This window comes from Solanum stenotomum, chromosome 3, assembly GCF_019186545.1.
Source record: "Solanum stenotomum isolate F172 chromosome 3, ASM1918654v1, whole genome shotgun sequence".
NCBI classification, from domain to species: Eukaryota; Viridiplantae; Streptophyta; class Magnoliopsida; order Solanales; family Solanaceae; genus Solanum; species Solanum stenotomum.
Genome location: NC_064284.1, coordinates 19,138,643 through 19,149,707, shown reverse-complemented (window position 1 = coordinate 19,149,707; position 11,065 = coordinate 19,138,643). Strand labels below are relative to the sequence as shown.

Sequence of the window (11,065 nt, the reverse complement as noted above, 5' to 3'; positions counted from 1 at the left end):
TCTTTTGGGACCTCCAATTGCTAATATGTGAGCCACATTATTCCCTTCATGATAGTTATGTCGAATTCGGGGATTCCCTAGTCTCATCAAAGCAGGCATGCATTCATTAACAATATTCGTAAACAAGGGCGGGGCAGAGTCAAACATTTAATCACCTCAGTTGCATCCGTTTCAGTCTTAAGGTTGTGCTTAATAGCCAGTAGCAGGCCTTGGTGGAGAGCTTGCAACTCCATATGGGTGTGGTTTATACCTATACTGCACTTATAAAAATCATCAATTCAAGTGTTTTTGTTGTTTCTGAAAACGCCACATATACTATTATAAACTGATTTGGGCTTAAAAGCTCCATCAAGATTGAATTTGATGTCATCATCATTCGGTGGGTACCATTTAATCATGATATTGAGTACTACTATTGTCTATTTTTTTGGACTCAATTGAGTACATAAATTCGAAAACTCTAGATATCATATTAGGGATGTGGATAGGTCTAGAGAAATTATTGAAATTTTACGGTTTCAGCTAAAGCAGATATATCAAAAGGCGAAATGATAGAAGGTTCCCAAGCGAGAAGGGGATTTTCCAAGATAGGGTTCCTATCTTTGAGTCGGGTATGCCAAAAAGGACCTGGGAGAGAGAGTCGATATTGAGTGATGACCAAAAGGTTAAAGCAACGGGGCAATTGAAGAAACCATGCTCGACAGTTTCTTCCTCCTGGCCACAAATTTTACAAGTATTTGAAGGGGCCATATTAATTAGATGAAGGAGAGAGTAAGTCGGCAGGCGGTTGTGATGCCATTTTCAAAGGAAATTTTTTATTTTCCCAAGTGTATGGGTTTTTCAAATCCAATTGCACTCTTTTAGGGTCTCGTGGTGGGAAGGATAATTTTATAAGCCGAGGAAGTGGAGAAAGTACCATTGGTATTAAGAGCATGGGAGGGGAAATCAGAGTTATTAAGGCCATTGGTGTGAACAACTGACATAATACTATCAGTAATATCATCGAGGAGCACAATTGAAATATAGTCGAGAATTCAAGTATAATTGGTAAAAATATCACTAACCTTCTTGGTAAGGTCGGTCTTATTGATGGGATCATAAATTAAGGATCTAAGATTATTATTAAGGGGAATCCAATTAAAATTCCACATGTTAATACTTTGACCATTAACCAGGTTCCAGAAAAATACCTTACTTGTAGATGTCTCAGCCCTCTTTCACATTTTTTCAGATAAAAGAGCAATTTGATAAGTTGGTGCAAGAATCATATTTTTGGAGTAAACAGTTAGCCCATATATGATTTCGATTAGAGAATAGTCTCAAAGCAAGGCTGGTAAGGGAGACTGCTCTTTGCAACAGCTCTCCTAATACCAAGCCCACCTTTCAACTTAGAATTGGTAACTTGACCCCAATTAACAAGGTGCATTATCTTTTTCATAATGACAGTACCCTAGAGAGAACCTTGTTGAATTTTATCAATAGATTTGAAGCTTTTTTTGAAGAGGCTAAAGTATTGCATAATGTAACTAGGAACGGTGTTCAAATTGGCTTGGATAAGGACTAAGCACCCAGCCGGATTAAGAAAGTTCGTTTTTCAATTGGCAAGCTTGGAATACATACTGTCTAAGATGCGCAAATAAATATAATTGATACAGATCCTTGACAACAAAATTTTGCTACAAATCATAATTATTGAATCAATAGTTGTGCTTGGTTAATTGCTAATAAACTATAGCAGTTTATGAAATTTTCCCTAAGAAAATGAGTAGAAAATTTTTGCTTCCCCAATATTGGATATAAATTAATTAATTTTGCTAATGAAGTAGGAATTTGAGACATTTCAAAAATACTGAAAGAATATATCTATTCAATTAGTCATAAGTTTTTCTCATAAATAAAAATTATACGTGTTATTCAATTATTCATAAATTATGACAAATAAACAAGAATTTGTACTGAATTCTACTTATCATGTTAAATTAATCATAAATTATGGAATATTGACAAAAATGTATGTATCATATTATACAATTAACTATTCACATTTCCCCTTTGCTGTATGAATAGTTATTCTTACTATTAACAAAATTAATATTCTACACCTTGTTAACTAAATATGTCTTATATTACTTTTGAAAAAAATATAATTGAGTACGATCATGATCATATTAATCCATTGTAACTTCCAATTTAAAATATAGATATATACTCAAAAGTGGGACTATTAAGAAATTATATAAAGTATAGTCTCTTATTATAACAGGGACTTGAGGTTTAAGCTGACAATTGTTGATGTACCTGCTTCAACAAGAATATTTATAAGAAAAAGAAAATATTGTCTTACTTTAATTTAATTAGTGTACATTTTAAAAAAAATGACGGGACTCACTTTAATTAAACCCTTTAGTTTTAAATTTATTTTTCTTTACTTATAGTTTTATTTACTTTGAATGTGCCACTGATATTTGTAAAAAAATTGTAATTGTATTGAGCAAAAAATCATTGTTCGATTGAGAAAAATACTTAAGTTATGAACATCGCAATGACCCCTCTCACGTTAGGTTTTCGACGAAAAAAAAGATATGATCAACTACCATATAAATATATATATAATTTAGGGTAACTTGTAGAAATCTCACTAGTTTAGGAACTAATTACTTAGATTCACACTAGTTTACAATTTTTCGAATTCGGATACATGTATCTGACACGTCCAAATATATGTAACTTAGATAAATGTGGTCAAATTTAGGTGTAAATTGTTCTAGATACATTGTATCTAAGTGAATTTGCATGTATTTGACTCTATCTTCTCTTGCCTCTCTCCTATATCGCACCACTCACCTCTCTCACTCGTCTCTCTCCCTTTATCTAGTTAGATTTGCATATATCTCAGAAACTTGCTCTTCTCTCTCCTATCTAACTCGTCTCTCTACCTATCTTGCTTGGCTCTCTCCATATTTGAGCGTATCTTATAACAAAAATACATATATCTAGGTGTAACTGACTTAAAGTTATTAATTGGTGAGACAATATGTAATTATTTCAAACTATAGGAAGAGTTTATAGATATGATAGAAATGTTTATCTAATTAAAAAGTTGAGACAATTATTAGGTACTATTCTACATTTAATTAGCTAATTTAACCACATAAATATATATAACTTATTTTAGATAATTTTTTAAAAATTACTTAATTAACACCACTTAGCGAAAATAATTTTATAGATAAATATTGAACTTGTGCACATCTTGAAATTTCGTCGTTAGTATCATGAGAAACAAGACTTGATGGTACTTAAATTCTTTTAGAACAAAAAGTGCAGTTTTTACAATATATAAATGAAAACGCACATAAATATGCTATATTAATAAAATATTACCATTTATAGTAATAATAACATTTATAATATAGTTTTAATACATACTGCAAAGAATAATTATAAAACACATATAATATAATTTTATTGATGTATAATATATTTATCACATATTTTAATACAAATACAGTACATTGTGTCAATTTTTTACCAACAAACATAATATATTTCAAAACACTTATAATACATCTATATTGCATGCTTAATTTACTTTTAATACATAATGCATATTTATTATAGTATTGCTATATAATACTATAAATAGTAATAAATAAAAGAGATTGGCTGAAGTCTATAATTATTTATTAAAAAGTACTGCCCAAGTAATTTTCCATATATATATAAATTAAGAATAGTCAGTATTTTCTCTAAATTCTACATTTCATCATCAATTCAGGATTGGCCCATTATGAAAGCATATTGATTTGGGAAAATTAGCAATTAAGTCATAATACCTAACATAATTAGTCAAAATAACAATACTTTAAAATATTTATTTAAAATGACAGAATGACAATATTTTTATATAATAATATGTATTCAGATTTTAGTATTTAATATTAATTTTATTTATGAAAAGAGTCCTATATTGGACCAAATTATATACATTAACCTTTTTTCAACTCCATTCACGTTTCTTCCCCATCTTTCACGTTTCAAGTTTATTTTTCTTCAAGGTGCTAAATTGTTGTTCATCGAGAAATCTTCTTTATTGTTAAATGAAAGTTATTTATTAATTCAAGCAGATTTATCGATTGGCAAGGTAATTTCCATTATCCATTTTGATTTGATGTTTAAGTCACCGATTTTATATATTACGGATTTTCAGTCGAATTTTTCAATTTTTATGTGATTTTGTTTAGTTATTCATCAAATAGTTATGATTTTCAATTTTTTCAATTTTTTTTTTGTGATTTTCTTTTAATTTTTCAGATTTTGGAGAATCTAGAAATTCATATGTATGTTTATTTTGTTTGATATTTAATACATTCTAATTTTTGATAATTTCGAAATTCAAATTATCAAAATTTTTGTCTTCATATTTGAGATTTAGTAGATTGTAGTAACTACATTAGCACACATACATCATCTATTGTTTGATTTTTTTATACATTCATATTCAATAATTTCGAATTTTGCTTATAGGGTTACTAATGCACAAGTGAATACGGATTCAGGTTCGGTTTTGAAGAAAAAAAAATCGAAAAAAAGAACATAGTAGATGAAGAAGAAGAAGAAAGACAAGGTCAAAGCAGAAGGTTACAAAATTGTATTTATGCCACAACTGTATTCCTATTAATTTTTGTTTGTCAATTGTTTTTCTTTTACTCATCATTTGTATTTTATTTTAAAACATTGTATTTCTTTTTTAGTTTGTAGTAATTTAAATAGGTATATAATGTATTCGTCACAATTCTATATCTTATGATTGAATACATAATTTATAGAATTGTGACGAATACATTATAAGAAGGGAAATGAAAACTTATTGATATTCATTTTTTCGTTTGAAATACAAAATCATACTGAAATACAGCCTGATATTTGAAATACAAACTTAGTAAGACATATTTTGTATTTTATTTGGCTAAAGCAATATAATTTTATGAATACATAATATATAAAACTGTGCGACGAATACATCACAAGAAGGGGAATACAAAATTATTGGTATTTATTTTGCTTTTGATATACAAAATGATATTGAAAGACAACATTCTATTTGAAATAAAAACTAAGCTAGAAAATACTTTCTGCAAATTTAAAGTGAAATAATAATATAACAAAATTGGATATTGAAATATAAATACAATTTATTTTGAATAAACTTATTCTATGTATTATATATGTATTCATTGCAACTGTATTTTTCAATATCATTTCGATCTACAACTAATTTGTATTTATATTTTGATATATACTACACAACTGCCTTTATTTTTGTACTTGAACTAGAATGCGAACGAGTTGTATTCATAATAAATCAATACCAACATTTTTTGTATTTTAAATTAGTTATACATATCATTAGGTATTCGAATACATTTCAGATGAACACATATTCAAAGAAGTTCAAACATTTAAATATCCAAAACAGAGGGCATTAGAAATTTTTCAACACTTCCACTCATATAAGATATAAAATACAAACTACTGTTTCCAAAAAAAATAAATGAAATTCTTAAGAACAAAGAAAAAAACGCTAGAAAGAAAAATGGCAACATATGCTCTTTCAAAAACGTAATTGATGTTAAATTTTTTTAAAAAATTACCTTTTTTGAAATTTTTTGTTCCATGATTTTCTCTATTCAGTTATTAATTATTTGTATTCTTTCAAATTAATCAAAATAAAATAAATACATAACTCAATCCTTAACAAACTAAAATATTGACATTTTAAATAAATAGTGAAACTATTGCTAAGGAGTCTCATTAAAAGCTAAAATATTGTTGTTTTGAAAATTTTTCATATTGATTTGCTAATGGAAAAAGGAGTTGGCAAGTTTCAGCCAGATCGGCCCACTATGCTTCATATTTACGGCCCAAGCCCATCTGAGCACCCAACTAGTTCCTCTCGCAAAACCCTAAACCCTGATTAGCAGTATAAAATGTCCGCTAGACTGTAACTTCGACATTCAGCATTAGGGTTTATAGCTCTACTTGATAATTCTTCTCTGCTTCCATCATTTTCCAGCACCAGCAGCAGCCATGGTTGCACCAACTAGAGGTATGTATCTGGTTCTATGTAATTACTTCTAATGCTTGATTGTATGAATTGGGTTGAAATAAGTAGTAGTTGTACTTGTTCTAATATATGGCTTGTTTACTGACATTTGCAGGTCGTGGTGGTGGTGGATTCAGGGGCGGTAGAGGAGATGGAGGAGGAAGAGGAGGACGAGGTGGTAGAGGAGGTTTCAGTGGTGGAAGAGGGGGTTTTGGAAGTGGAGGAAGTGGGATGAAGCGAGGAGGTGGTAGAGGGGGTAGAGGAGACAGAGGTGGAAGAGGTGGAGGAAGGGGACGTGGAGGAATGAAGGGTGGTAGTAGGGTTGTGGTGGAGCCTCATAGACATGGAGGCGTGTTCATTGCTAAGGGCAAGGAAGATGCTCTTTGTACTAAGAATTTGGTACCTGGTGAAGCTGTCTACAATGAAAAGAGAATCTCTGTTCAGGTTATAACCTTTCTTTTATCTTTAGGTTAGGTTTTTTACTGTTCTGTTTGTTCCGTGTACTTCGTTTTTTTTTAATGACTCTTGGTACCAAATGCTTGCAATGTTGAGTCTTTCTTAGATGTGCATCACTTAGTGCTAGATATTTGGTTATTAAGTGGATCTGAAAGTAATGTTTTGTTCATATAAATTACATGCAACTTGTCTTAATGAATTTAAATGCAAGTCCATCTAATTGATGTATATAGTTTATCATAGTGTTTTTGTTCTTGCTCGTTTTCGATGGAACAAGAAATTTTGAACACCTATAATGATTCTGTTGTTGTTACTGCGCCCATATTCCCCCATCGTGTATACTACTGTTGTGTTCTGTTCCGATTATATCATCATTAATATATCCATAAAGTATAAACTTATTAACTTCTCTATGTCAGAACTAACTCAATACCCGAGTTTGTTTGATGTTCAAGATTATTGACTTGTCTATATTTATTATATTCTTAGAATGAAGATGGAACAAAGGTTGAATACAGAGTGTGGAACCCTTTCCGTTCTAAGTTAGCAGCTGCAATTCTTGGAGGAGTTGATGATATCTGGATTGTAAGTTTGTCTCCTGTCAAATCATGAGCTTTGAAGTAGTGATTCTTTGTTTTGAGAATAACACATTTATTTCCATGTTGAATTTGTTTCAGAAACCAGGTGCTCGTGTCCTTTACCTGGGTGCTGCTTCAGGAACAACAGTATCTCATGTCTCAGACCTTGTTGGTCCTGTAAGTATCTATGTATGTGAATTAATCTATATTTTGTGTTGATGGCAGTGCTGGTTTTTTTATTAGATGTTCATTTCTTTGCAGGATGGGGTTGTATACGCTGTTGAATTTTCTCACAGAAGTGGAAGGGACTTGGTGAACATGGCTAAGAAGCGTACTAATGTTATTCCCATTATTGAGGATGCTAGACACCCAGCCAAATACAGAATGTTGGTTGGAATGGTGGATGTGATATTTTCTGATGTTGCTCAGCCTGATCAGGTCTGACCTTTTATGACTGTTGACGTGCAATAGTAGTATTATCCTGTGGTGTATGTTTTTTGAGACCATTTTCTCTGTCAATGGTGGTCGACTGCTGTGGTTTATATCTCATTTACTTGATTACTTGATATTGACTTAATATCTTTTCTTTAATGAAACAATTACACTGTCCATCTTTTTGGTTGAGTCTTGTTCATCAGATAGTGATTTTGTCTGTACACAATGTCCTTCAATGAACCTGTGCTATTGTTCGCTGGTTCTGTTCCTTTTGGTGCCTTCTTATATTTCTAACTTCAATTTTTTAGCCAATTTTTAGATGTTTATTTTCACATTTTCTTAAACTTAATTCTCCCCCATTTTTAGCTGTTTATCTTCATTTTTTCCTGAACTTAAAATTTTCTCTTTCAATTTTTAGATGTTTATCTTCATGTTCACTTCACTTTTTAAAAAAAATGCTTCTTTGTCTATGAAATTTCCTTTCCTTTTGGTTCTATACTGAACTGATAAGCAGATGATGATTTACTCGGATTCCCCTTCAAGACTTCATGGATGATGTTAAACCGAGTTTCTGATGCTGTCTTATTTATTTGAAGTTTGAAATATTAGCTTCAACCTTTTAAGTACTTTCTTTGTTCTCAATTTTTCCTTCTTTGTTTCTTTTTGAATTAGACAAAACAGTACAATATTTCTGTGCTTCTTTTTCCAGGAAGACCTCTTCTGATTTTGTGAAAATGTGAATCTCCTATTTTCTTCTTTCTTAAACATCACTTTTAATTAGTTAATGAAATACTTTTTATGTATTTTTTTTTTCTCAACCATAGTCTTTTCCATATTATGAAGAGAGTAGCTTTGTATTGTCTTTGTGGTTCTGAAGAACACTGCACAGATATTGTAGCCTAAAACAGGATGGTTTGTCTGCGACTCTCTAGGATTTCATTTCATTGTTGTGCGGCAGCACAGCAGTATGATGTGTATGAATTCTATTCCACTGCTTAAATAAACTTTGTTGTTCACAGGCAAGAATTTTAGCTCTGAATGCATCATACTTCTTGAAAGCTGGAGGTCACTTTGTTATCTCAATCAAGGTACAAGCCAATGCTCTTGTCATTTTAAGTTGAAGCAAAGATATTGTTGGAAGTATCAATTTGCCTGTTTGTTTTTGTAGCTTTTCTTTTTTTCTCTATTGTTTACACGTCTCGCTGTATTTTTCTAGGCAAACTGCATTGATTCAACAGTGCCAGCGGAAGCCGTATTTGCTCAGGAAGTGAAGAAGCTACAAGCCGATCAGTTTAAACCAGTGGAGCAGGTTACTCTTGAACCTTTTGAAAGAGACCACGCTTGTGTTGTTGGTACCTATCGTGTACCAAAGAAGCAAAAGGCTGCTGCCTAGAAAATTTAATCTTATGATTTTTGTTAGTTAATGTTTTGTAGGAGGTTTGTTACAGACAGTATTGACACACTATTATATTTGATGGAAGTGTAATGGAATTTTGATTCTCTATGTTATTGTTCATATGTTTTGTTTCTCTTTCGTTTTGAGTTTGTCTTTATTATTACCTGCTTGATTTTGACTAGGCTTTGTCTAATGATTCGATTGGTTAAAAAATGAACTTCTCGAAATTGTGCTCATCAATTTTGCTGTAGGTACTATTTTTTTTTTGGGTTTGAGTCATCTATGGCCTCTTAAAATTGTTTTGTAAGACTGTCTTCAATGGTAGACTGTTTAACTCCAATGGTTGATTTTTTTTCTTCTTGCAAACTCAACAGGCTGTTTGTTTGCAAATTTAACAGGCAGTTTGTTTACCAAAAATGAAAAAAAAAAAAGCCAAAACAAAAGACAGAAATTTGAAGTCTTATAAATAATGGGTTGAAGAAGAGCTTGTACATGGGTGTGAGGGTGGATTTTTTTTATGAATTAAAAGATTAATGTTTAATTAAATTAAATTTTCATTTATTTAGTCAATACATGCCAAGTGTCAAGAAAGTAGGTACAAATTTACTTTAAAAAAATAAAAAAAATGTATTCACGCGCTCATCAGCAGTATTTTGTGTTTAATAGGTACATGTCTTGAACAATTTAGGTGTTCAATAATCAATAGGTACAAGTCTTTAGTTCAAGTGTCTAAGTGAATTATGCGGACAACTTTAAAGGGCCGTGGATGACTTAATCCATTTTTTTAAGACAGTCATGCAACTTATGTGTATTGTAATTTGTTGAGTGATGGGTAACTTATTGTGTTTTTCAACTAGTAGCGTCTATAACTTCATCAATAATAATCAGTCAGATTAGCCACATAGAGGTAATCAATAAATTCAATTAGATTCGGAAATTAAAATGTCCTAAGTCAAATTCATAAAAAGCTTCCTACCAGAACTTAGCTAAACTTTATATAAAGAAATTAACCTATACCCAACATGACATATATGCTGTCTACTTGGCACAAGATTACTTGTAAAAGTTGAGGCAAATAATCGTCAAATGACCAAAGAGAACAACTGAATAAATTGGATGGTACCAAATCGACAATACGTTCCAGTGAAGACAGATTTCTCCATTTTATATGTGAAATAGATGGTTAAACAGAAATCAAAATCACCACCATAATTGAAAACCATTATGTATATAAGTGACTAATGTTTTAGCTTACACCTAATGATTTATCTACTGATACTGATATATCATCTATCTTTTACCAATAGCATTAATAAACTACAAGTAGAATAGCTTTAATTTCTATTATATGTTCATGATTTACTAGAATGTAAACAAGCCATATATATAACTGAATAACTGTCAAATTGACCAATCAATTATGTCTCATTAAAAAATGATATGAATTAGTAAATCAGAAAAAGAGACCAGAAAAAATAATTCTGATTAACAATGTTTGAATTTGAAAACATTACAGAATGTGAATGTTTTCATTCCTCAACTAACTACACTAGAAAACTGATCAATGCTCATCTCGCGCTTCCTTTTCAAACCTGCTTTTCTAGTCTCATCATACTGTCCTCTAAATGTGCTATGTGCAGGATAATAAGCAGCAACTCCCCATTTCATGTTTACAACATCAACATCACATGGTTTCTTCTGCTGCAGTTCATCGACAGACTCCCCTGAAGTCTTTGTGGCCACCTTCAAAGCTGAACAACATTCTGATGGGAATGAAAGGGTATTATGTGCTGACACCATATCTTCAACTCGAGGAAGAGGAGCACTAACTCCATGCTCTGAACTACTGTTACTGGACTCCGACAACATTCTGTTTACTGTTTTCCTTAGAGTGATATTAGGCAAGAGTGCATCAACAACTACATTTCTAGTCCCACAAACACAACTAGAGTTGCACATTATATGGTTCCTAATGCATTTATCACAAAAACTACTGAAACAACATTTGCTTGCTATAACTGCATCTTTCATCAATTCTTTACACAATGGGCAATAGAACTCTCGTGGTATATCTCTAAAGGAACTCTTCGTTGA

The 11,065-nt window shown here is 31.2% G+C and overlaps 2 protein-coding genes and 1 non-coding gene across 3 annotated transcripts in view; 2 read left to right on the top strand and 1 right to left on the bottom strand.

The window, feature by feature from the left end:
* The first annotated feature begins 5,971 nt into the window (after positions 1-5,971).
* On the top strand, positions 5,972-9,109 carry LOC125860194 (rRNA 2'-O-methyltransferase fibrillarin 2-like). Its single transcript, XM_049540105.1, has 7 exons — positions 5,972-6,109; positions 6,222-6,550; positions 7,052-7,147; positions 7,240-7,317; positions 7,402-7,578; positions 8,595-8,663; positions 8,792-9,109. The coding sequence occupies exons 1-7, from the start codon at positions 6,091-6,093 to the stop codon at positions 8,966-8,968; spliced, it is 945 nt and encodes a 314-aa protein (XP_049396062.1). The 5' UTR covers positions 5,972-6,090; the 3' UTR covers positions 8,969-9,109.
* LOC125861044 (small nucleolar RNA snoR60) lies at positions 8,084-8,154 on the top strand. The gene has a single exon (XR_007445915.1). It is a non-coding gene; the product is annotated as a small nucleolar RNA snoR60 (small nucleolar RNA).
* Positions 9,110-10,461: 1,352 nt separating the features above from the next.
* The window catches only part of LOC125858748 (E3 ubiquitin ligase PQT3-like), a 12,909-nt gene continuing 12,305 nt past the window's right edge, over positions 10,462-11,065 (bottom strand). Inside the window, exon 2 of the mRNA XM_049538560.1 lies at positions 10,462-11,060. Coding sequence (XP_049394517.1) covers positions 10,508-11,060 — 553 coding nt within the window. The 3' untranslated portion in view covers positions 10,462-10,507. The remainder of the gene's footprint in view (positions 11,061-11,065) is intronic.

Excerpts from the sequence above, each read along its gene's own strand:
- LOC125860194 (XM_049540105.1), top strand. Across the intron at positions 6,551-7,051 it reads AAAAGAGAATCTCTGTTCAG|AATGAAGATGGAACAAAGGT; the intron begins GTTATAACCTTT and ends TTATATTCTTAG. Across the intron at positions 7,579-8,594 it reads ATGTTGCTCAGCCTGATCAG|GCAAGAATTTTAGCTCTGAA; the intron begins GTCTGACCTTTT and ends TGTTGTTCACAG.